The sequence below is a fragment of the Ammospiza caudacuta genome, chromosome 1 (genome assembly GCF_027887145.1).
Source record: "Ammospiza caudacuta isolate bAmmCau1 chromosome 1, bAmmCau1.pri, whole genome shotgun sequence".
In the NCBI taxonomy this organism is placed as follows: domain Eukaryota; kingdom Metazoa; phylum Chordata; class Aves; order Passeriformes; family Passerellidae; genus Ammospiza; species Ammospiza caudacuta.
The window spans coordinates 996,401-1,021,462 of record NC_080593.1 but is presented as its reverse complement, the minus strand read 5'-3'; the positions used below and the strand labels follow the sequence as shown (position 1 = coordinate 1,021,462).

Here is a 25,062-nt window from a genome sequence, read left to right as displayed (position 1 = left end):
CTGCTGTTGGTCTGAGCTCCAGTTTGTACCAGCTCAGTTCCTGGGGATCCCAGCTCGTCCTGGCTGCAGCTCCTGAGCTCGGGCAGTGGCTGGGGAAGAGCCATCCGAAGGGCTGGGTCTGGGCTGGTGACACCAACTGAAGCTGGGCTGGTGACGCCAGCTGCCCGGAGCGCGCCGGGCTCCTTCCTGGTGCTGTCAGATCTCATGTGGGACAGTGGCATCAATAAACACAGAGATGATGGGAGAAGTTGTCAGGACCTGTTAATGCCTTTGCAGAACCAAAGTCCTCATCGAGGACCTGGTGTATGAACCCTCCTAAGTTGGGATTTACGACCTCTATGGTGCTAGAATGTGCCAGAGGGCAGCGCAGCCACATGGAGCTGCTGGGAGCCACCAGCTGCTCATTGCTGTGGGTGGCAGCATTTTGGGGCTGCCTGGGCAGGCTGCTGCCAGGGTTTCTGCCTTCCCACTGCTGGGGTGGTGCTGCAGCTCCCTGGAAGAAGTTTGGGGTTTCAGGTCAGGGCCTGCTGTCTGACAGGAGCTGACACTTCCATCTCTGGAAGTTGGCCAGGCTGGATGAGGCTTTGAGCAGCCTGGGACAGTGGAAGGTGCTCCTGCCCTTGCAGGGAGGTGGAACAAGATGAGCTTGGATGTGCCTTCCCAGGCAAACCATTCTGGGATTCCATGAAAAGTGCTGTGCTGGGGCTGATGTCCTGGCAGGGAGGTGTTGGGGCAGGACAGGAGGGCCTGGCTGCAGCCCTGGGTCCCTCAGCAGCCTCCCTGCATCCCCCTCACCAGGACTGGATGCAGGTATGGGCAAGGAGGCAATGAAAAGCAGAACTGATTCTGGTTCTCTGTGGCTCATGTCTGTCACTCTGGCAGTGACAGGGACCTGGCAGAATCCTTTTTTCTTCCTAAGGATGGATGAATTCAGCTTTTTATTGGATGGAGGCCGGACCCCTCGTGGCAGCAGCAGCCGGGCCTTGGGGGCATTTCGGGCGAGCGGGCCGGGCCGGCAGCGCAGGGAGGCAGCGCAGGGTCAGCCTGGGCTCCCTCAGGGCGCAGCTGCCGCCCCGACACAATCCCTTCAGAGCGCCCTGAGGCAGCCCGGCTGGCCGGGAGCGGCTCCGCCCAGAGCCGGGCCTCGGAAGGATCGCGGGGCACGACCTGGGGAAGGGGCTCCGCTCCCGGCTCCGACCGCCATCGGGGCCGGGCCGGGGCAAAGCTCCCAGCCCCGTGACAGGTTATTACGATTCAACTGATTTAAGCATCCCCAGCATCCGCGGGTGCTGGCAGCATCGTGCCGGCTGCGCCCAGGGGGAAGGCCGGGATGAAGGCTCACACTCGCACACACACTTACACTCAAACTAAACCTTGCACTGACACTCACACTCTCACTCATGCTCACACTCACGCACACCCCAGCCCTCCCTTTCCGCGGCCGCTGCTGCGGCCCCGCTCCCGTGGCCTGCAGACACGGGCACACGCAGCGCACACAGCGGCCCCGTGCTCGTGTTCCCCCGGGGTTTTCCTGCTCCTTCTTCCCCTGCTTGCACACACGCACATGGACATGGACACGCGTGTGAGTAATATCAGATGCAAGCACAGGAATCTGCCCAGGGAGAGAAGGGGACATTCCCAGGCACAGAGCCACAGACACACACACACACATTCATAAACACACACCCACATCCCATCGCCCCTTGCCGCCCTCCAGCCCAGCCCGTTCCCGTCGTGCCCAGGCCCGCCCCCGCCGCGGTCGCGGGTCCGGCCCCTTCCGTCCGTTTCCCGCCGTTTGCGGCCATGGCTGAGGAGGCGCTGGCTGTGCGCAAACGCTTCTTGTTCCAGGCCACCTGCCCGGTGTGCCTGGATGTGTTCGAGCAGCCCGTACTCACAGCGTGCGGGCACAGCTTCTGCGGGCAGTGCCTGGCGGCCGTGCTGGGGGACCCCCGGCGCCCCGCCGCCTGCCCTCAGTGCCGCGCCCCGCTGGAGCCGGGCTCGCAGCGCCCCAACCGCTCCCTGGGCGACCTGGCGGAGGTGGTCCGGTCCCTGGAGGAGGAGGCGGCGCGGCCGCGGTGCCCCCAGCACGGCGAGGCCCTGGCGCTGTTCTGCGAGCCCTGCGCCGCCCTGCTCTGCGCGCCCTGCCGGGACGGGCCCGAGCACCGCGGGCACCGTGTCCGCCCCGCCGAAGAGGCCGCCCGGGAGCTGCAGGTACGGGGCGGCGCCGCGAGAGGGGCCGGGGGCTTGGGCAGGGGCTGGGGGCCTCGGCTGCCCGGGCTGGGGCGGCCGAGGGGCACAGCTCAGGCTCCCCTCCGGCCACAGGCGGGGATCCCCTGCAGCAGGGGCTGGGCTCCCTCGGGGACAGCCTGGGCTCCCCTGTGGGCACAGCTCCGTGTCCTGTCCGGGCACACGTCGGGGCTCCCTTCAGGGACAGCCTGGGCTCTGCTCTGGCCATGAGCTCCTCTGCCTGTGGCTCTGGGTGCCCTCCGTGCGCGGCTGGGGCTGCTCCGAGCAGGGTCTGGGCTTCCCTCAGGGCGCGGCGCTGCTTCCCCTCCACACACAGCTTCGGCCGTGTCCCCGGCCAGCCACGGAGCTGCGGCCTCAGCCGGCGGCTGCCCGGCCTCCGTGTCTGGCTGCCAGCTTGGGCTGCTGTAGCCACCGTGCTGGGGCTGCTGCTTCTGCCATGGCCTGGCCCCAGCCCACGCAGGAGCCCAGGTCCCTCTCCCTGCTCACCCCTCGGGCTCCCCACATGGTCCCTTGTGCCCCACATGTCCACAGCCAGGCTTTCTCCCCACAGTGTGGGCTGGGGTCTGGGCTCACTGCAACGCAGGAGATGCCTCAGAGCAGGAGGAGTTTGTTGATACTCCAGCAAATTTATGGGGCATGTCTGAGTCCCTGCTACTGGCACTGCAAACCTCTTCCCAGAAGTCAGACTTCCAATGTTGAGTTGGTTTTTCTAATTAAAAAAAAACCAAAAAAATAAAGCCCCACAAACTGCAGAGTTTCCACATTAACTTATTCCAGAAATGTTTCTGGCCATAAGACCTGTGGATGGGGTCTCCCCAGCCTGACTAAAGTAACTGTGGAGAGGTGGGTGCTGCCTCTGAGCTGAAAACTCACTCCCAGACCCTCAGAGGTTACGCACAGGGACTCCCCAGATTGGGATTGTCCCCACAGGTGTTGTTTGGTGACATCATCTCCCTCCTGTGAATGCCACTCCAAAATGAACACAAATGCCTTTTTTTAATCCCTGCCCCAGGAGACACTCCAGAAAAACCTGCTTTCTTTGCAAGAACAGAAGGAAAACTTGAAGAGCAGAGGAGACCAGAAAAGTAAAGACCTCCAGGTGTGTGACTTGCCCCCCTGTCTCCGTTCTTCCTGCTGCTCCTGTTGCAAACCTCTGGTCCCGTTGTGTGTGATCCTTGTCCCCTCTCTGCGGCAGCCATGTCCCTGCGGGGCAGCCGGAGCCTGGCTGGGCTCAGGGCCTCCGTGCGGTGCCTTGCAGGTGACAGCGAGGTCGGAGCTGCAGCGAGTGGCTGAGAGCTTTGAGGAGCTGCAGCAGTGCCTGGAGGAGCAGAAGGAGACCCTGCTGGCCCAGCACAACAAGATGTTGAAGGAGCTGGACAAAAAGAGCAAGAAATACACGCGCAGGGTTTTGGAGAGGCAGTCGCTGCTGGACACGGTGATTGCGCAGATCCAGGAGAAGGAGGAGCAGCCGGCGGTCGAGTTCCTCAAGGTGAGGCAGCATCAGCCCTTGGGCACTGAGAGCCCTGCTGGGGCTAGAGACACCCAGCTGGCACCCTCTGCATGCTGGTGCAGGCTGGGGCCATGGTGGGACACTGTGCTGTGACACTGCAGTGTGACACTGTGCTGTGACACCGTGCTGTGACACTGTGCTGTGACACTGTGCTGTGACACTGTGCTGTGACACCGTGCTGTGCCCGCTGTGGGTCAGGGCCCTGAGGGAAGGCAGGGTTGGGATGAGGGGTGGGCTCAGCCCCAGCCCCCTTAAGCTGCTTCACACAGCTGGGCAGCCACTGCAGCTGCCTGGCCCTCGGCAGTGCCACAGCTCTCCTGTGTTTTCTCTCTTGCAGGATGTTGGCACAATCCTGAGCAGGTATGAAACAGGCTCGCTGTCCCTCTCCTCCTGCTCAGCTCCTTTGGGCAGAGCTTTAGCAGTGCTGCAGGAGCTTCCAAGGAGGTGGTTTGCCCCGCTGGGGATTTGGCATTCCATGGGATGTTACAGGGACCAGAGGCCACTGCAGCCCTCCTAAAGATGGGGTTCCTGTGCTGATAGCAGGGACACAGCTGCCCTGGGCCCTGGGGCTGCAGAGATTTCCCTGCTGGCCCTGGCTGGTGGCTGGGCTCTGAGCTCCTCTCCCTGTTCCCCTCAGCTGTGAGGCAGCCATGGCCCCGATCCCAGTTTCCCGAGAGCTGCAGAAGAGCATTCAGAGCCTCACTGACGAGAGCCAGCAGGTCATGGCCATGGTGGATCAATTCAGAGGTAAAGCCCTGCTGGCTCTGTGCTGTGCTTCCCCTGGGCTTGGCTGGCAGTGGGAAATCCTCACTGCCTGCTGCCTCTGCCTGGGGCTCAGGAGCAAAACGGCTGCTCCAGATGGGAACCCTGCCCAGGATGGGCTTGGCTGGAGCCTGGGGCTCCACACCTGGCTTGCTGCCCTGCTGGGGAGCAGGACAGGTGCCACAGGAGAGACACTCATGCATCTTCCTTTCCTTCTTCCAGTGAACATGTGTCACGAGATAGACTGGCAAAGGGGTAAGTTTGTGGAGCTGCTGAGCACAACTGAGGGGGAAAAGCTTTCCAGGATGAGTGTCCTCATGTCCTTGGGGCAGAGATAGGCTCACAGCACATGTAAACACAGCACCTATCTAGAGCTGAGTGCTGTTGTTTTGACTAGGATTGCTGTAAATCTCCAGGTCTGTCCCTGTGCCAGGCAGCACCAGGGATGCTGTCCTGTGACACCAGGCCAGGGCCAGGACAGCAGGAGGCCGTGTCAGGCTGTGCCCAGTTAAGCAGAGGGGCTGTACATGATTTTAGCTGGCATTTAGGTGTGATCACAAGTGCTTCTGCAGGTGCTCAGGGCCCCCGTGATGCAGCATTGCTGGGCTGAGGTGTGGCTGGCACCATTTGTGCTGAGGCCGCTCTCCACACTCTCCGTTGTTGGGATGATGCACTTGAGCACAGCAGAGTCGTGCCTCAGTTTCCCCTCTGCAGTGCCCGCAGGAGTGGGTTGGGCAGAGGGTGTGGGCTGGTGACACCGCACAGTGACAGCTGTGTGGCCTTGTGGCACGGCCACGGGATGGCAGCAGAACATCCCTGGTGGATGGGCAGCTGGGGCTCTGCAGCTTTGGGGCTGCCTGCTGGCTCGGCAGAGCAGGCTCCGAGCTGGGGGAGCCCTTGGCACAGGAGCAGGGACTGGCCTGGCCCCTCGTGCCTTGCAGCGCTGCCTGCTCACAGCCACGGCATGCCCTGCTCCCCACGGGCTGCACTCTCCAGCAGCTCTGGGAGCAGCTTGAGCAAAGCCCATCGTGTCTGTCCCCTGCCTGTGGGGACACTGCCTGCCTCAGTCCCGCCTCAGGGAGCATCTTCTCACCCTCGGGTGCCGGCGTGGGCACAGGGAGGCTCCCGTGTCCCATGCCAGCCGAGGGGGCTGCAGGAGTGCCCCTGGTGTTTCCAGGCCAGGAGCCAGCCCCGTGGTGCAGGGTGGAGGAGAGGTGCTGGTTCTGTTCTCAGCAGGCACAGACTGATGTTTCTGTCCCCCTTTAGAGCAGGTGACGCTGGACCCAGACACGGCGCATCCTCGCCTGCTGCTCTTGTACGACAACAAAGAGGTCTGGTTCAGAAATGAAAAACCAAAGCTCCCTGACAACCCCAAGAGGTTCACAGGCAGCTACAGCGTCCTGGGCTCCCAGGGGTTCACATCTGGGAGGCATTACTGGGAGGTGGAGGTTGGAGAAGAGGGCACCTGGGCCGTGGGGGTGGCCCTGGAGTCTGTGCCCAGGAAGGAGCCAATCTGCCATGGCAGCTCTGAAAAGGCCTGGGTGCTGCGACTGGACTGCGGCTACTACTGGGCACAATCTGTGTCCTCTGAGTGTCTGGCACTGAAGGAAAATCTCCAGAGAATCAGAGTCTGCCTGCACTATGAAATGGGACGAGTGACCTTCTACAATGCAAAGGATATGATGCAGATCTTCCAGGTGGAGGCCAACTTCACCGAGAAAGTCTTCCCTTATTTTTTGGTCTCCTCAGAAGGAACCCACATCCGGGTGTGTCACTGACAGGGTGGGATGGCTGCCAGGCTCCTCTTGCATTGCCCTATGCAGTTGATTGTTCTTTCACACTAGGTTATTAGAAATTTGCACTGAATAGTCTCTATATTGCACTGATTAGTTTATGTTTTATTACCTGGTTTGTTCTTCCCCTCTCCTAGCACATGATTTCCTTCCCCCACCCCTCTCCCCAGTACCCTCCCCTGGTCTCTGCCCTGGTTTACCCCTCCTCACTGGTGTCCCATGGGCTGTGCTCCTCGTCCTCTGCCCCACATTCCCCGGGTTAAAAGGCTCCCACCATGAGGCAACAGTCTCTTTCCCACCTTGGAAATAAACGTGCCACGTTGGTCTCTGCATGGAGAAGAGCGCTTCTGGTCTTTTGCTTTTGTCTGTGTGAGATTCAGTGGGCCGGGGTCCATGGCTCGCTGGAATGCACCCGAACAGCCCGTCCAGACACGGATTCTTCCAGGGCCTGCCCGTGCCCTTGGCTGGCTGAGCAGGGAGGAGCTGTGGCAATGACACGGCATCACTCTGCAGCCTCCCTGCAGCTCTGCCTGCCCTGGACCCTCTCTGCAATTTTCTGCATCTCCTCCCGCCCAGTCCTTTGGAGCATTCAAGAAGTGCTGTCCTGCCTGGGGGCCATGGGGATGGTGTCCTGCCTCTCCCTGTGGGCACTGAGGCCACAGAATAATCGGGAGGGAGGAGGGAAGAGGCTCTGATTGTCCATGCCAGCCTATGGCAGCACTGCAGGGCTGGAGGATGCAGCCACCCTGCACTCTGGAAGCCAGGCTGGAGCCCCAAGCTGATAATGACTCTTTGATTTTTCGGTTCCACAATCTTTGTATTCTCTGCTGCTTTGGTGCATAGCTTTAACCTTCTTGTTAATTGTTAGCAAGTTCTCTTCACAGGGTAGGTAGACAAAACAATCCTTTGGTAGCTTCAGATCAAGGATATAAGGCCTAGGACAAAAAGTACAAATAGTGAATCAAAGAAGGAAAAACAAGCAGCATGCAGCTTCAAAACCTAAAGCTGTAATTGCTTAATTAACACCAACATCCAAAAAGATCACCTTTATGAGGAGAAATACATTGTTATCATATATCAAGAGTCCCATACCTTCTCAGGGTTTCCCTGAGGGCATCTCTTCACAGCACAGACTCCTCCTCCTCCTCCTCCTCCTGCACATTGTTCCTTCTCCTTCAGGGCCCCACCAAAACTCTCCCTGACTGGCCAAACCAGCCCCTTTTTATCCCAGTTATCTTCATTGGTCACAGCTGCAGCCCACTGAAGGACATCACAGCTGCAGCCCATCAAGAACAATTTGGGGTGACCAGGGCAAGGCCACCCATACAATACATATATTTTACTGTGACTCAAGGGCCACCTATAGAGCACAACTTGTAAAGCATGAGACCACACTTATAAAAGTGTGAGCACTCGTCCATTTTGTGACCACTTTGGGTCCCTCTTAGGTGCAGCCCTGGCCGGGCTCTTGTGCATCCCTAGGTGAATCCATGGAGGCCTTGTAATAAATCCCTGCTTTATTCTTTGGGAGCCACTAGCTGCTCATTGCTGTGGGTGGCAGCATTTTGGGGCTGCCTGGGCAGGCTCTTACCAGGGTTCCTGCCTTCCCACTGCTGGGGTGGTGCTGCAGCTCCCTGGATGAAGTTTGGGGTTTCAGGTCAGGGCGTGCTGTCTGACAGGAGCTGACACTTCCATCTCTGGAAGTTGGCCAGGCTGGATGAGGCTTTGAGCAGCCTGGGACAGTGGAAGGTGCTCCTGCCCTTGCAGGGAGGTGGAACAAGATGAGCTTGGAGGTGCCTTCCCAGCCAGACCATTCTGGGATTCCATGAAAAGTGCTGTGCTGGGGCTGATGTCCTGGCAGGGAGGTGTGGGGGCAGGACAGGAGGGCCTGGCTGCAGGCCTGGGTCCCTCAGCAGCCTCCCTGCATCCCCCTCACCAGGACTGGATGCAGGTATGGGCAAGGAGGCAATGAAAAGCAGAACTGATTCTGGTTCTCTGTGGCTCGCGTCTGTCACTCTGGCAGTGACAGGGACCTGGCAGAATCCTTTTTTCTTCCTAAGGATGGATGAATTCAGCTTTTTATTGGCAATGAAGCAGCTGAGGTGCCAGTTGTAGCCTGGCTGTGCCCCGCAGTGGCAGGGCCTTGGTGTGGCCAGGCTGGCAGTGCCCGTGCCCTGCTCTGTGTCTCTGGCCCCACACAGCAGCTCCTGCCCCTCGTGCTGCTCCTCGCCTGCCACACACGGCTCTAACAGCCTCGGCCACTGGACCCTGCTGGGATTGAACAACATCCCGGTGACCTGAGCAGCCCAAATGTCACCAACGCCTCTGCAGAGACAGCTCCCGTGCCAGTGGGACAGCACGGCCAGCGTGGCCCTGAGCGCAGGTGGCAGTGATTCTGAAATCTGTCACGGTGGTGACAATTGACAGCACTGTCCCCTGCTGGGACACGGACTGGACGGCTCCTGTCCCTGCAGCTTGGGCCATGGGTGACAGTCCCCCAGCCTTCCCTGGCCTGGGCTGCTGGCAGAACTGGACACAGATGCAGCCAGAAAGCAGCTCCGGGAACAGGGGACGAGCAGGAGCCACCGCTGTCCCCAGCTGGGGCTGAGATGGGCAGTGTAGGCCCGGGCAGCAGCCCAGGGGCTCCAGATGAGCGGGGACATCAGGCTGTCACCCCGGGCTGCTGCAGGGACGCTGGGCAGGGGCTGGCGGCGCCGCCATGGCCTGTCACAGCCGCTGGCCCAGGGCCTGGGAGCCACCGGGGCAGGGAAGCTGGCGGTGGGGTGGCAGGGACACTCAGCAGGGCACGGCCATGGCAGGGCAGTAAGCGCCTGCAGAGGGATTTGTTCCACTGCCTTATCGTGTCAGGGGCTGGATGGTGCCCCCCAAACTCTCCTTGGGCCCCGGCTGGCAGCACAGCAGGGTGCAGGAGGAGCAGAAGCGACGGCTGAATCCGGGGCCTTGGTTTTGGGCAACCAGCAGCCGCTGGCACTGAGCCCAGGGCAGCAGCACAGAAGGGCCAATGTGGGCCCAGCAGGCCGAGAAGCACCAGGCAGCTCGAGGGGCTCTGCTTCCCTCAGCGCTGCTGCTGCTGCTGCTGCTGTGCGGGTGCTTTGGAGCAGGCTGAGGGTGCTGGAGGCACCGGGAGAGGCGCCGGAGCCGAGCGCTGCGGGGATGGAGGCCGGAGCCCTCGTGGCAGCAGCAGCCGGGCCTTGGGGGCATTTCGGGCGAGCGGGCCGGGCCGGCAGCGCAGGGAGGCAGCGCAGGATCAGCCTGGGCTCCCTCAGGGCGCAGCTGCCGCCCCGACACAATCCCTTCAGAGCGCCCTGAGGCAGCCCGGCTGGCCGGGAGCGGCTCCGCCCAGAGCCGGGCCTCGGGAAGGATCGCAGGGTTTCATGGTTTAGGGCAACTCTGGGAGAAAAACCTTTCAAGGGTTTTCCTCTGGAAAGCAAATTCAAGCGGCCCCTCCCTCAACTGGTTCAGAAAAACATTTCCCTGGAGAAAAGTTCATAAAAATGATTTTTTGGGGGCAAAGTATTCATCAGCACAAAAAAATGAGCCGTATTCAACATAAAAACCTCTTCCTGGTCCAAAAGAGATGACAAACTGAGAAAGTCCCCTTTGTGAGCTGTAGCTTGGCTCACTTAATCTCTTATCCGTCCCTCAGGCCTTGTCTGATGGGCCACATGTGGGAGCTGCCGGTGCTCTTCTGGCTGTTCAGTGCAGAACAGGTTTAAACAGCTCCAATGAAAAGGAAAAGAAAACCCCACAGCCCAGAGATCTTCTCTGCCTCAGCTACTAAAAGTTACTCAGAGCAAAGAAGAGCTTTGTCCCACTGCCTGTCCCTGCTGCAGACAACGCCGAACCGCAGCAGGAATGCAGAGGAAGACAGAGCGCAGTTTTCTGAAAACAAACTCTGTGCTTTTTCTTATAACCCCCTCATCGCCATCAGAACCAATCCTACATGTGCAAAATTTATTTCTGAGTAACACAGACGAAAAGGGATACGAGCATCATCAAGTCACCACAGGACACAGTGCAGGGCCTGAAGATGAGATTTCCCTACGGCAGCGTGGGAATCTACGAAATTAGAGGGATAATCAGAGGGTTTTAGGGAAAGTTGCAAAAGGCAGGCTTTAGCTACAGCAGCCCATCTCGTTCGCGTCTGTAAATAGCCCCCCTGGGCAGCGTCAGGCAGCTCTGAGCCGCCGCCACGGCTGAGCCAGGCTGGACGCGTTCCACCTTATTGATGACTGTTATAAATGATCAATCGTGAGCCAAATTATCAAAATGTCCGAAAAGATTTATTAATCTTTCTGCGCGACCCAATTACGGACTTCGAAACCACCACAGCCAAAGAGGCAGCGTCGAGCCCGGGATCGGCCCAGGGTGAACCTGGATCCGACCTCTATCGCATCGGAATCCCCCCCTCCTTCACCTTCCCGAGAACCGCTTCGTGGGGTGAGGTTTTATACAGTTCATTGTGCCCCAGGTGAAGGAGTCCCAATTTCTTTTGTTACTCTTCACATTCATCGCTGTTTCTTTCAGTGTGCAGAGCTGGACAAAGACCGTCTCCAGGTGGACAGTCAGCGTGGATGGGCTCCGGGGAAGCCCTGTTTTCAGACCTATAATTCTGGGGCGCTGGCTACCTTGACTGATGTAATCAGCAGGGCGATGATGGCTCTTGGGCGGTTTCTTAGATCGCTCTCGGATACCGGTGATCATCGTCCTGGAAGCGTCTATTCTTATGCTAAAGCGTCGATCGTTATTTTAGCCGTCTGTCCGGGAATTCTTTGGAATCTGAATAGGCATCTGCACTCGGGCCCTGTGTGGTCAGAGCCGCGTTTCGGATTTTACAATCTTAACACGTACATTCTTTAAAAGAATTAATTATTTCTACGATATATTACAATGTCTATAGGAACTGAAACTTGAAGCCGGGCGCTGGCAGCACTACTCCCGGAGCAAGCCGCGCCTGCCGTACAGTGCTGGCCGTGTCCTGAGGAGAAGGCCCGGGCCCGGCCCCGCCTCGGCAGCTTCCCGTCTATTCCACTCCATCGCGGCCATGGCTGAGGAGGTCCTGGCTCTGCGAGAGAAGCTGTTGGCTGGGGTCACCTGCCCGGTGTGCCTGGATGTGTTCGAGCAGCCCGTGGTCACGGCGTGCGGGCACAGCTTCTGCGGGCAGTGCCTGGCGGCCGTGCTGGGGGACCCCCCGCGCCCCGCCGCCTGCCCTCAGTGCCGCGCCCCGCTGGAGCCGGGCTCGCAGAACCCCAGCCGCACCCTGGGCAACGTGGCCGGGCTGGCCCGGTCCCTGGAGGAGGAGGCGGCGCGGCCGCGGTGCCCCCAGCACGGCAAGGCCCTGGCGCTGTTCTGCGAGCCCTGCGCCGCCCTGCTCTGCGCGCCCTGCCGGGACGGGCCCGAGCACCGCGGGCACCGTGTCCGCCCCGCCGAAGAGGCCGCCCGGGAGCTGCAGGTACGGGGCGGCGCCGCGAGAGGGGCCGGGGGCTTGGGCAGGGGCTGGGGGCCTCGGCTGCCCGGGCTGGGGCGGCCGAGGGGCACAGCTCAGGCTCCCCTTCGGCCACAGGCGGGGATCCCCTGCAGCAGGGGCTGGGCTCCCTCGGGGACAGCCTGGGCTCCCCTGTGGGCACAGCTCCGTGTCCTGTCCGGGCACACGTCGGGGCTCCCTTCAGGGACAGCCTGGGCTCTGCTCTGGCCATGAGCTCCTCTGCCTGTGGCTCTGGGTGCCCTCCGTGCGCGGCTGGGGCTGCTCCGAGCAGGGTCTGGGCTTCCCTCAGGGCGCGGCGCTGCTTCCCCTCCACACACAGCTTCGGCCGTGTCCCCGGCCAGCCACGGAGCTGCGGCCTCAGCCGGCGGCTGCCCGGCCTCCGTGTCTGGCTGCCAGCTTGGGCTGCTGTAGCCACCGTGCTGGGGCTGCTGCTTCTGCCATGGCCTGGCCCCAGCCCACGCAGGAGCCCAGGTCCCTCTCCCTGCTCACCCCTCGGGGTCCCCACATGTTCCATTGTGCCCCACATGTCCCCAGCCAGGCTTTCTCCCCACAGTGTGGGCTGGGGTCTGGGCTCACTGCAACGCAGGAGATGCCTCAGAACAGGAGGAGTTTGTTAATACTCAAGCAAATTTATGGGGTGTGCCTGAGTCCCTGCTACTGGCACTGCAAAGCACTTTCCTGTAATCACACTTGCAACTTTGAAAGTTGTTTTTTCTAATTAAAAAACAATTTAAAAAACCACAAACTGTAGTTTTTCCCCTGGAGTGTACTCTAACTTCAATGAAGTTATTCCAGAAATGTTTCTGGCCATAAGAGGTGTGGATCGTTATCTCCCCAGCCTGACTAAAGTGACTTTGGTGAGGTGGGTGCTGTGTCTGAGCTCCAAACTCACTCCCAGGTACTCAGGGGTCACCGCCAGTGACTCCCCAGATTGGGATTGTCCCGACATGGGCCCATTGGTGACATCATTACCCTCCTGTGAATGCCACTCCAAAATTAACAGAAATGCCATTTGTTTAATCCCTTCTCCAGAAGAAACTCCAGAGAGAACGGCGTTTTCTAAAAGAACAGAAGAAAAAATTGAAGCGCATAGGAGACCAGAAAAGTAAAGACCTGCAGGTGTGTGTTCCTCTCCATGTCCCCCACTGCTCACCCATGTGGCTCCCCAGGAATGTCCCACCTTTCCCTGTCCCCATATATCCTTATCTCCTAATCCATGCCAACGTTCTTTTCTCTGCCCATCTCATGTGGCCTCCTTGGGCCCATCAACATCCAGACTTGCCCCCCTGTCTCTGTTTGTCCTGCTGCTCCTGTTGCAAACCTCTGGTCCCGTTGTGTGTGATCCTTGTCCCCTCTCTGCAGCAGCCGTGTCCCTGCGGGGGCAGCCGGAGCCTGGCTGGGCTCAGGGCCTCCGTGCGGTGCCTTGCAGGTGACAGTGAGGTCGGAGCTGCAGCGAGTGGCTGAGAGCTTTGAGGAGCTGCAGTGGTGCCTGGAGGAGCAGAAGGAGACCCTGCTGGCCCAGCTGGAGCAGATGTCCCATGAGCTGGTCAGTAAGAGCGAGGAATACACGCACAGGGTTTTGGAGAGGGAGTCGCTGCTGGACACGGTGATTGGGCAGATCCAGGAGAAGCGGGAGCAGCCGGCGGTCGAGTTCCTCAAGGTGAGGCAGCATCAGCCCCTGGGCACTGTGAGCCCTGCTGGGGCTGGGGACACCCAGCTGGCAGCCTGTGCATGCTGGTGCAGGCTGGGGCCATGGTGAGACACTGTGCTGTGACACTGTGCTGTGACACTGTGCTGTGACACTGTCCTGTGACACCGTGCTGTGACACTGTCCTGTGACACTGTGCTGTGACACTGTGCTGTGACACTGTCCTGTGACACTGTGCTGTGACACCGTGCTGTGCCCGCTGTGGGTCAGGGCCCTGAGGGAAGGCAGGGTTGGGATGAGGTGTGGGCTCAGCCCCAGCCCCCTTAAGCTGCTTCACACAGCTGGGCAGCCACTGCAGCTGCCTGGCCCTCGGCAGTGCCACAGCTCTCATGTGTTTTCTCTCTTGCAGGATGTTGGCACAATCCTGAGCAGGTATGAAACAGGCTCGCTGTCCCTCTCCTCCTGCTCAGCTCCTTTGGGCAGAGCTTTGGCAGCGCTGCAGGAGCCGCCAAGGAGGTGGTTTGCCCTGCTGGGGATTTGGCATTCCATGGGATGTTACCAGGGACCAGAGGCCACTGCAGCCCTCCTAAAGATGGGGTTCCTGTGCTGATAGCAGGGACACAGCTGCCCTGGGCTCTGGGGCTGCAGGGATTTCCCTGCTGGCCCTGGCTGGTGGCTGGGCTCTGAGCTCCTCTCCCTGTTCCCCTCAGCTGTGAGGCAGCCAAGGCCCCGATCTCAGAGCCATTTTCGCCAGAGCTGCAGAGGAGCATTCAGAACAGTCAACAACTCATGGACATGGTGGATCAATTCAGAGGTAAAGCCCTGCTGGCTCTGTGCTGTGCTTCCCCTGGGCTTGGCTGGCAGTGGGAAATCCTCACTGCCTGCTGCCTCTGCCTGGGGCTCAGGAGCAAAACGGCTGCTCCAGACGGGAACCCTGCCCAGGATGGGCTTTGCTGGAGCCTGGGGCTCCACACCTGGCTTGCTGCCCTGCTGGGGAGCAGGACAGGTGCCACAGGAGAGACACTCATGCATCTTCCTTTCCTTCTTCCAGTGAACCTGCGGAGTGAGATAGACTGGGGCAGAAGGGGTAAGTTTGTTGAGCTGCTGAGCACAACTGAGTGGGAAAAGCTTTCCAGGATGAGTGTCGTCATGTCCTTGGGGCAGAGATGGGCTCACAGCACATCTAAACCCAGCATCTGTCTAGAGCTGAGTCCCATTGTTTTGACTGGGCCTGCTGTACAAATCCAGGTCTGTCCCTGTGCCAGGCAGCACCAGGGATGCTGTCCTGTGACACCAGGCCAGGGCCAGGACAGCAGGAGGCCGTGTCAGGCTGTGCCCAGTTAAGCAGAGGGGCTGTACATGATTTTAGCTGGCATTTAGGTGTGATCACAAGTGCTTCTGCAGGTGCTCAGGGCCCCCGTGATGCAGCATTGCTGGGCTGAGGTGTGGCTGGCACCATTTGTGCTGAGGCCGCTCTCCACACTCTCCGTTGTTGGGATGATGCACTTGAGCACAGCAGAGTCGTGCCTCAGTTTCCCCTCTGCAGTGCCCGCAGGAGTGGGTTGGGCAGAGGGTGTGGGCTGGTGACACCGCACAGTGACAGCTGTGTGGCCTTGTGGCACGGCCACGGGATGGCAGCAGAACATCCCTGGTGGATGGGCAGCTGGGGCTCTGCAGCTTTGGGGCTGCCTGCTGGCTCGGCAGAGCAGGCTCCGAGCTGGGGGAGCCCTTGGCACAGGAGCAGGGACTGGCCTGGCCCCTCGTGCCTTGCAGCGCTGCCTGCTCACAGCCACGGCATGCCCTGCTCCCCACGGGCTGCACTCTCCAGCAGCTCTGGGAGCAGCTTGAGCAAAGCCCATCGTGTCTGTCCCCTGCCTGTGGGGACACTGCCTGCCTCAGTCCCGCCTCAGGGAGCATCTTTTCACCCTCGGGTGCCGGCGTGGGCACAGGGAGGCTCCCGTGTCCCATGCCAGCCGAGGGGGCTGCAGGAGTGCCCCTGGTGCTCCCAGGACAGGAGCCAGTCCCGTGGTGCAGGCTGGAGGAGAGGTGCTGGTTCTGTTCTCAGCAGGCACAGACTGATGTTTCTGTCCCCCTTTAGAGCAGGTGACGCTGGACCCAGACACGGCGCATCCGCGCCTGATCCTTTCAAAGAAACGCAAAATGCTCCAGTTGAGAAATGAAGAACAAAACATCCCTGACAACCCCAAGAGGTTCACATGCAGCTGCTCTGTTCTGGGCTCCCAGGGGTTCACGTCTGGGAGGCATTACTGGGAGTTGGAGGTGGGGGAAAAGGGCACCTGGGCCGTGGGGGTGGCCCTGGAGTCCGTGCCAAGGAAGACATGGATCAACCTGCGCCGCTCTGAGAAGGTCTGGGGGCTGCGAATAATGTTCGATGGCCAGTACAGAACAGTCTGCATGACCTCTGAGGTGCTGGAGCTCAGGGAAAAACTCCAAAGGATAAGGGTTCACCTAGAATACGAAGCGGGCCTAGTGACCTTCTACAACGCACAGGACATGACACTGATTCAGCAGTTGGAGGCCACCTTCACCGAGAAAGTCTTCCCGTATTTTTCGGTCTCCTCAGAAATAACGCACATCCGGGTGTGTCACTGACAGGGTGGGATGGCTGCCAGGCCCCTTTTGCATTGCCCTAAATTTTTGATTGTTCTTTCACACTAGGTTATTAGAAATTTTCACTGAATAGTCTCTATATTGCACTAAATAGTTTATGTTATATCACATGGTCTGTTCTTCCCCTCTCCTACCAAATGGATTTCCTTCACCCACCCATCTCCCCAGTACCCTCCCCTGGTCCCTGCCCTGGTTTACCCCTCCTCACTGGTGTCCCATGGGCTGTGCTCCTCGTCCTCTGCACCCCATTCCCCGGGTTAAAAGGCTCCCACCATGAGGCAACAGTCTCTTTCCCACCTTGGAAATAAACGTGCCACGTTGGTCTCTGCATGGAGAAGAGCGCTTCTGGTCTTTTGCTTTCCTCCGTGTGAGATCGAGTGGGCTGGGGTCCATGGCTCGCTGGAATGCACCCAAACAGCCCGTCCAGACACGGATTCTTCCAGGGCCTGCCCGTGCCCTTGGCTGGCTGAGCAGGGAGGAGCTGTGGCAATGACAGGGCATCACTCTGCAGCCTCCCTGCAGCTCTGCCTGCCCTGGACCCTCTCTGCAATTTTCTGCATCTCCTCCTGCCAAGTCCTTTGGAGCATTCAAGAAGTGCTGTCCTGCCTGGGGCTGTCTGCCTGCTGCTGTCCTGCCTAGGGGCCATGGGGATGGTGTCCTGCCTCTCCCTGTGGGCACTGAGGCCACAGAATAATCGGGAGGGAGGAGGGAAGAGGCTCTGATTGTCCATGCCAGCCTTTGGCAGCACTGCAGGGCTGGGCTGGAGCATGCAGCCACCCCACAGTCAGGAAACCAGGCTGGAGCACCAAGCTGATAATAATGTCTTGAGTTTTAGCTTTTATACTTTTTTGATTCTGTGCTGCTTTGTTGTGTAACTTTAAATTTCATGTTAAGTCTTAGCAGGTTCTCTTCTCAGAGTAGGTGGACAAAACAATCTTTTTCTGACTTGAGACCAAGGATTCCATGTCCAGGCCCAAAAATTGTAAAGAGTGAGTTGAAGAGAGAAAAACAAGGAACATGCAACTTCATAACCTAAAGCTGTAATTTGACTAAAAACTGCAATATTCAAATGGAGCAGAACTTAAAAAAGCATGAGACCACACTTGTAAAACTGTGAGTGTTCGTCCATTTTGTGACTACTTTGGGTCCCTCTTAGGTGCAGCCCTGGCCGGGCTCTTGTGCATCCCTAGGTGAATCCATGGAGGCCTTGTAATAAATCCCTGCTTTATTCTTTGAGAGTCACCAGCTGCTCATTGCTGTGGGTGGCAGCATTTTGGGGCTGCCTGGGCAGGCTCTTACCAGGGTTCCTGCCTTCCCACTGCTGGGGTGGTGCTGCAGCTCCCTGGATGAAGTTTGGGGTTTCAGGTCAGGGCGTGCTGTCTGACAGGAGCTGACACTTCCATCTCTGGAAATTGGCCAGGCTGGATGAGGCTTTGAGCAGCCTGGGACAGTGGAAGGTGCTCCTGCCCTTGCAGGGAGGTGGAACAAGATGAGCTTGGAGGTGCCTTCCCAGCCAGACCATTCTGGGATTCCATGAAAAGTGCTGTGCTGGGGCTGATGTCCTGGCAGGGAGGTGTTGGGGCAGGACAGGAGGGCCTGGCTGCAGCCCTGGGTCCCTCAGCAGCCTCCCTGCATCCCCCTCACCAGGACTGGATGCAGGTATGGGCAAGGAGGCAATGAAAAGCAGAACTGATTCTGGTTCTCTGTGGCTCATGTCTGTCACTCTGGCAGTGACAGGGACCTGGCAGAATCCTTTTTTCTTCCTAAGGATGGATGAATTCAGCTTTTTATTGGCAATGAAGCAGCTGAGGTGCCAGTTGTAGCCTGGCCGTGCCCCGCTGTGGCAGGGCCTTGGTGTGGCCAGGCTGGCAGTGCCCGTGCCCTGCTCTGTGTCACTGGCCCCACACAGCAGCCCCTGCCCCTCGTGCTGCTCCTCACCCACCACACACGGCTCTAACAGCCTCGGCCACTGGACCCTGCTGGGATTGAACAACATCCCGGTGACCTGAGCAGCCCAAATGTCACCAATGCCTCTGCAGAGACAGCTCCCGTGCCAGTGGGACAGCACGGCCAGCGTGGCCCTGAGCGCAGGTGGCAGTGACTCTGAAATCTGTCACGGTGGTGACAATTGACAGCACTGTCCCCTGCTGGGACACGGACTGGACGGCTCCTGTCCCTGCAGCTTGGGCCATGGGTGACAGTCCCCCAGCCTTGCCTGGCCTGGGCTGCTGGCAGAACTGGACACAGATGCAGCCAGAAAGCAGCTCCGGGAACAGGGGACGAGCAGGAGCCACCGCTGTCCCCAGCTGGGGCTGAGATGGGCAGTGTAGGCCTGGGCAGCAGCGCAGGGGCTCCAGATGAGTGGGGACATCAGGCTGTCACCCCGGGCTGCTGCAGGGACGCTGGGCAGGGGCTGGCGGCGCCGCCATGGCCTGTCACAGCCGCTGGCCCAGGGCCTGGGAGCCACCGGGGCAGGGAAGCTGGCGGTGGGGTGGCAGGGACACTCAGCAGGGCACGGCCATGGCAGGGCAGTAAGCGCCTGCAGAGGGATTTGTTCCACTGCCTTATCGTGTCAGGGGCTGGATGGTGCCCCCCAAACTCTCCTTGGGCCCCGGCTGGCAGCACAGCAGGGTGCAGGAGGAGCAGAAGCGACGGCTGAATCCGGGGCCTTGGTTTTGGGCACCCAGCAGCCTCCGGCGCTGAGCCCAGGGCAGCAGCACAGAAGGGCCAATGTGGGCCCAGCAGGCTGAGAAGCACCAGGCAGCTCGAGGGGCTCTGCTTCCCTCAGCGCTGCTGCTGCTGCTGCTGCTGCTGCTGTGCGGGTGCTTTGGAGCCGGGCTGAGAGTGCTGGAGGCACCGGGTTTAGGACCATTTTGGGAGAAAAACCTTTCAAGGGTTAACCTCTGGAATGCAAATTCAAGCAGCCCCTCCCTCAACTGGTTCAGAAAAACATTTCGCTGGAGAAAAGTTGAAAAAAAAGTTTTTTTGTGGGGCAAAGAATTCATCAGCAGGAAAATTAAGCCATATGTAACATAAAAACCTCGTGCTCCTCCAAAAGAGATGACAACTCAGGAATCCCCTTTGTGAGCTGTAGCTTGGCTCACTTAATCTCTTATCAGTCCCTCAGGCCCAGGCCTGGTCTGATGGGCCACAGGTGGGAGCTGCCGGTGCTCTTCTGGCTGTTCAGTGCAGAACAGGTTTAAACAGCTCCAATGAAAAGGAAAAGAAAACCCCACAGTCCAAAGATCTTCTCTGCCTCAGCTACTAAAAGTTACTAAGAGCAAAGGAGCGCTCTGTCCCACCGCCTGTCCCTGCTGCAGACAACGCCGAATCGCAGCAGGAACGTGGAGAAGGAGAGAATGCAGTTTTCTAAAAACAAACTCCACGCTTCTTCTTCTGACCCCCTCTTCCCTGTCAGAACCAATCCTAAAGCTGCAAAATTTATTTCTGAGCGACACAGATGACGAGGGATACGAGCATCATAAAGTCACCTCAGGACACTGTACAAGGCCTGGAGATGGGATTTCTGCAGGGCGGCTCCAAGCCGCCGCCAGGGCTGAGCCAGGCTGGACGCGTTCCAGCATATTGATATTTATATGAATTTAAACATTAATCCGGGCGCTGGCTGCGCTCCGCCCGGAGCAAGCCGCGCCTGCTGTACCGTGCGGACTGTGCCCCGGGGCAAGGCCATTCCCGGTCCTGCCCCGCCTCGGCACCTTTCCGTCTATTCCACTCCATCGCGGCCATGGCTGAGGAGGTTCTGGCTCTGCGAGAGCAGCTGTTGGCCGGGGTCACCTGCCCTGTGTGCCTGGATGTGTTCGAGCAGCCCGTACTCACAGCGTGCGGGCACAGCTTCTGCGGGCAGTGCCTGGCGGCCGTGCTGGGGGACCCCCGGCGCCCCGCCGCCTGCCCTCAGTGCCGCGCCCCGCTGGAGCCGGGCTCGCAGCGCCCCAACCGCTCCCTGGGCGACCTGGCGGAGGTGGTCCGGTCCCTGGAGGAGGTGGCGGCGCGGCCGCGGTGCCCCCAGCACGGCAAGGCCCTGGCGCTGTTCTGCGATCCCTGCGCCGCCCTGCTCTGCGCGCCCTGCCGGGACGGGCCCGAGCACCGCGGGCACCGTGTCCGCCCCGCCGAAGAGGCCGCCCGGGAGCTGCAGGTACGGGGCGGCGCCGCGAGAGGGGCCGGGGGCTTGGGCAGGGGCTGGGGGCCTCGGCTGCCCGGGCTGGGGCGGCCGAGGGGCACAGCTCAGGCTCCCCTTCGGCCACAGGCGGGGATCCCCTGCAGCAGGGGCTGGGCTCCCTCGGGGACAGCCTGGGCTCCCCTGTGGGCACAGCTCCGTGTCCTGTCCGGGCACACGTCGGGGCTCCCTTCAGGGACAGCCTGGGCTCTGCTCTGGCCATGAGCTCCTCTGCCTGTGGCTCTGGGTGCCCTCCGTGCGCGGCTGGGGCTGCTCCGAGCAGGGTCTGGGCTTCCCTCAGGGCGCGGCGCTGCTTCCCCTCCACACACAGCTTCGGCCGTGTCCCCGGCCAGCCACGGAGCTGCGGCCTCAGCCGGCGGCTGCCCGGCCTCCGTGTCTGGCTGCCAGCTTGGGCTGCTGTAGCCACCGTGCTGGGGCTGCTGCTTCTGCCATGGCCTGGCCCCAGCCCACGCAGGAGCCCAGGTCCCTCTCCCTGCTCACCCCTCGGGGTCCCCACATGGTTCCATTGTGCCCCACATGTTCCATTGTGCCCCACATGTCCCCAGCTAGGCTTTCTCCCCACAGTGTGGGCTGGGGTCTGGGCTCACTGCAACGCAGGAGATGCCTCAGAGCAGGAGGAGTTTGTTAATACTCCAGTAAATTTATGGGGCATGTCTGAGTCCCTGCTACTGGCACTGCAAACCTTTTCCCGGAAATCACACTTCCAATGTTGAGAGTTGGTCTTTTTTTAATTCAAAAACAATTTAAAACCCCACAAACTGCAGGGTTTCCCCATTAAATTATTCCGCAAATGTTTCTGTCCATAAGAGCTGTAGATGGGGATCTCCGCTGCCTGAGTTTGAAGAGTTGGGTGATGTCACTTATCTCAAAAACTCAATCCCAGATACTTAGGGTTTACCCCCAGTAATTGCCTGGATTGGGATTGTTCTCAGAGGCGTTGTTTGGTGACATTATCTCCCTCCTGTGAATGCCACTCCAAAATTAACAGAAATGCCATTTTTTAATCCCTTCTCCAGAAGAAACTCCGGAGAAACCTGCTTTATTTACAAGAACAGAAGAAAAAATTGAATCACAGGGTAGACGAGAAAAGTGAAGACCTGCAGGTGTGTGTTCCTCTCCATGTCCCCCACTGCTCACCCATGTGGCTCCCCAGGAATGTCCCACCTTTCCCTCTCCCCATATATCCTTATCTCCTAATCCATGCCAGCGTTCTTTTCTCTGCCCATCTCATGTGGCCTCCTTGGGCCCATCAACATCCAGACTTGCCCCCCTGTCTCTGTTTGTCCTGCTGCTCCTGTTGCAAACCTCTGGTCCCGTTGTGTGTGATCCTTGTCCCCTCTCTGCAGCAGCCGTGTCCCTGCGGGGGCAGCCGGAGCCTGGCTGGGCTCAGGGCCTCCGTGCGGTGCCTTGCAGGTGACAGTGGGTTCGGAGCTGCAGCGAGTGGCTGAGAGCTTTGAGGAGCTGCAGTGGTGCCTGGAGGAGCAGAAGGAGACCCTGCTGGCCCAGCTGGAGCAGATGTCCCATGAGCTGGTCAGTAAGAGCGAGGAATACACGCACAGGGTTTTGGAGAGGGAGTCGCTGCTGGACACGGTGATTGGGCAGATCCAGGAGAAGCGGGAGCAGCCGGCGGTCGAGTTCCTCAAGGTGAGGCAGCATCAGCCCCTGGGCACTGTGAGCCCTGCTGGGGCTGGGGACACCCAGCTGGCACCCTGTGCATGCTGGTGCAGGCTGGGGCCATGGTGGGACACTGTGCTGTGACACGGTGACACTGTGCTGTGACACTGTGCTGTGACACTGTGCTGTGACACTGTGACACTGTGCTGTGACACTGCAGTGTGACACCGTGCTGTGACACTGTGCTGTGACACTGTGCTGTGACACCATGCTGTGACACTGTGCTGTGACACTGTGCTGTGCCACCGCGCTGTGCCCGCTGTGGGTCAGGGCCCTGAGGGAAGGCAGGGTTGGGATGAGGGGTGGGCTCAGCCCCAGCCCCCTTAAGCTGCTTCACACAGCTGGGCAGCCACTGCAGCTGCCTGGCCCTCGGCAGTGCCACAGCTCTCCTGTGTTTTCTCTCTTGCAGGATGTTGGCACAATCCTGAGCAGGTATGAAACAGGCTCCTAAAGATGGGGTTCCTGTGCTGATAGCAGGGACACAGCTGCCCTGGGCTCTGGGGCTGCAGGGATTTCCCTGCTGGCCCTGGCTGGTGGCTGGGCTCTGAGCTCCTCTCCCTGTTCCCCTTAGCTGTGAGGCAGCCATGGCCCCGATCCCAGAGCCAGTTTCCCGAGAGCTGCAGAAGAGCATTCAGAGCCTCACTGACGAGAGCCAGCAGGTCATGGCCATGGTGGATAAATTCAGAGGTAAAGCCCTGCTGGCTCTGTGCTGTGCTTCCCCTGGGCTTGGCTGGCAGTGGGAAATCCTCACTGCCTGCTGCCTCTGCCTGGGGCTCAGGAGCAAAACGGCTGCTCCAGACGGGAACCCTGCCCAGGATGGGCTCTGCTGGAGCCTGGGGCTCCACACCTGGCTTGCTGCCCTGCTGGGGAGCAGGACAGGTGCCACAGGAGAGACACTCATGCATCTTCCTTTCCTTCTTCCAGTGAACATGTGTCACGAGATAGATTGGCAAAGGGGTAAGTTTGTGGAGCTGCTGAGCACAACTGAGTGGGAAAAGCTTTTCAGGATGAGTGTCCTCATGTCCTTGGTGCAGAGATGGGCTCACAGCCCATCTAAACCCAGCATCTGTCTAGAGCTGAGTCCCATTGTTTTGACTGGGCCTGCTGTACAAATCCTGGTCTGTCCCTGTGCCAGGCAGCACCAGGGATGCTGTCCTGTGACACCAGGCCAGGGCCAGGACAGCAGGAGGCCGTGTCAGGCTGTGCCCAGTTAAGCAGAGGGGCTGTACATGATTTTAGCTGGCATTTAGGTGTGATCACAAGTGCTTCTGCAGGTGCTCAGGGCCCCCGTGATGCAGCACTGCTGGGCTGAGCTGTGGCTGGCACCATTTGTGCTGAGGCCGCTCTCCACACTCTCCGTTGTTGGGATGATGCACTTGAGCACAGCAGAGTCGTGCCTCAGTTTCCCCCCTGCAGTGCCCGCAGGAGTGTGTTGGGCAGAGGGTGTGGGCTGGTGACACCGCACAGTGACAGCTGTGTGGCCTTGTGGCACGGCCACGGGATGGCAGCAGAACATCCCTGGTGGATGGGCAGCTGGGGCTCTGCAGCTTTGGGGCTGCCTGCTGGCTCGGCAGAGCAGGCTCCGAGCTGGGGGAGCCCTTGGCACAGGAGCAGGGACTGGCCTGGCCCCTCGTGCCTTGCAGCGCTGCCTGCTCACAGCCACGGCATGCCCTGCTCCCCACGGGCTGCACTCTCCAGCAGCTCTGGGAGCAGCAGTCACAGACTGATGTTTCTGTCCCCCTTTAGAGCAGGTGAGGCTGGACCCACAGACGGCGCATCCTTGCCTGATGCTCTTGGACAACAACAAATTGGTCCAGTTCAGCAGTCATGAACAAAGCCTCCCCAATACCCCCAAGAAGTTCACACGCACTCTCAGTGTCTTGGGCTCCCAGGGGTTCACATCTGGGAGGCATTACTGGGAGGTGGAGGTCGGGGAAAAGGGCAGCTGGGCTGTGGGGGTGGCCCTGGGGTCCGTGCTGCGGAAGGACCTAGTCAGTCTGCTCAGCTCTGAGAAGGTCTGGGCCCTACGACTGCACTTGCCTGGGGAGTACAGTACAATCTGCATAACCCCTGAGGTTCTGGCACTCAGGGAAAAACTCCAGAGAATCAGGGTCTGCCTGGACTATGAAATGGGCCGAGTGAGCTTCTATAATGCAAAGGACATGAGCCTGATCCTGCAGTTGGAGGCCACCTTCACTGAGAAAGTCTTCCCGTATTTTTGGATCTGCTCAGAAGATACCCAGATCCGGGTGTGTGACTGACAGGCTGGGATGGCTGCCTGGCCCCTGCCCGTGCCCTTGTCTGGCTGATCAGGGAGGAGCTGTGGCAATGACAGGGCATCACTCTGCAGCCTCCCTGCAGCTCTGCCTGCCCTGGACCATCTCTGCAATTTTCTGCATCTCCTCCTGCCCAGTCCTTTGGAGCATTCAAGAAGTGCTGTCCTGCCTGGGGCTGTCTGCGTGCTGCTGTCCTGCCTAGGGGCCATGGGGATGGTGTCCTGCCTCTCCCTGTGGGCACTGAGGCCACAGAATAATCGGGAGGGAGGAGGGAAGAGGCTCTGATTGTCCATGCCAGCCTTTGGCAGCACTGCTGGGCTGGGGGCAGCTGGGCTGGGCTGGGCTGGAGGATGCAGCCACCCTGCACTCAGAAGGCCAGGCTGGAGCCCCAAACTGGTAATGATGTCTTCAATTTTATGTTTCACAGTTTTTGGATTCTGTGCTGCTTTGGTGCGTAGCTCTGAGCTTCATGTTATTTGTTAGGAAGTTCTTTTCACAGGGTAGGTAGACAAAACAATCCTTTTGTAGCTTGAGACCAAGGATACAAGGTCCCGGCGCAAAAAATAAAAACAACAGAGAATTGAAGAGAGAGAAAGAAGGAGGATGGTACTTCATAACCTAAAACTGTATTTGATAAATTAACTCCAATATTCGAATGAAGCAGAACCTATAAAAGTGTGAGACCACTTGCTTCGGGTCCATCTTGGATGTAGCCCCGGCCAGGCTACTGCCCAAAATAGCCATTGAGGCCTTTTACCAAATCCCAACCTAATTCTTTAACTCTATCTAGCCTGTGTTCTAGGTCAATCTGCATAAGGCC

The 25,062-nt window shown here is 59.4% G+C and overlaps 2 protein-coding genes across 2 annotated transcripts; both read left to right on the top strand.

Moving 5' to 3' along the window:
• The first annotated feature begins 1,803 nt into the window (after window positions 1-1,803).
• On the top strand, window positions 1,804-16,379 carry LOC131565656 (uncharacterized). The gene is made up of 15 exons (XM_058816669.1): window positions 1,804-2,211; window positions 3,260-3,346; window positions 3,506-3,736; window positions 4,095-4,117; window positions 4,395-4,504; window positions 4,742-4,774; window positions 5,786-6,285; window positions 10,861-11,088; window positions 11,234-11,785; window positions 12,851-12,937; window positions 13,248-13,478; window positions 13,876-13,898; window positions 14,177-14,280; window positions 14,518-14,553; window positions 15,565-16,379. Exons 1-15 carry the CDS (start codon window positions 1,804-1,806, stop codon window positions 16,077-16,079), a joined length of 3,168 nt encoding a protein of 1,055 aa, XP_058672652.1. The 3' UTR covers window positions 16,080-16,379.
• A 3,463-nt stretch (window positions 16,380-19,842) lies between these two features.
• Window positions 19,843-24,227, top strand: LOC131560851 (E3 ubiquitin-protein ligase TRIM7-like). The gene is made up of 7 exons (XM_058809846.1): window positions 19,843-20,250; window positions 21,309-21,395; window positions 21,706-21,936; window positions 22,376-22,398; window positions 22,538-22,653; window positions 22,891-22,923; window positions 23,713-24,227. The coding sequence occupies exons 1-7, from the start codon at window positions 19,843-19,845 to the stop codon at window positions 24,225-24,227; spliced, it is 1,413 nt and encodes a 470-aa protein (XP_058665829.1).
• Window positions 24,228-25,062: the final 835 nt, after the last annotated feature.

What these genes read in the sequence shown, in the direction of transcription:
- LOC131565656 (XM_058816669.1), top strand. Translation starts at nt 1,804, where the DNA reads ATGGCTGAGGAGGCGCTGGCTGTGCGCAAACGCTTCTTGTTCCAGGCC. An exon ending in CGGCGGTCGAGTTCCTCAAG is followed by an intron (nt 13,479 to 13,875) that starts GTGAGGCAGCAT and finishes TCTCTCTTGCAG; the next exon opens with GATGTTGGCACAATCCTGAG. An exon ending in GATAGACTGGGGCAGAAGGG is followed by an intron (nt 14,554 to 15,564) that starts GTAAGTTTGTTG and finishes GTCCCCCTTTAG; the next exon opens with AGCAGGTGACGCTGGACCCA.
- LOC131560851 (XM_058809846.1), top strand. Translation starts at nt 19,843, where the DNA reads ATGGCTGAGGAGGTTCTGGCTCTGCGAGAGCAGCTGTTGGCCGGGGTC. An exon ending in AGAAAAGTGAAGACCTGCAG is followed by an intron (nt 21,396 to 21,705) that starts GTGTGTGTTCCT and finishes GGTGCCTTGCAG; the next exon opens with GTGACAGTGGGTTCGGAGCT. An exon ending in CGGCGGTCGAGTTCCTCAAG is followed by an intron (nt 21,937 to 22,375) that starts GTGAGGCAGCAT and finishes TCTCTCTTGCAG; the next exon opens with GATGTTGGCACAATCCTGAG.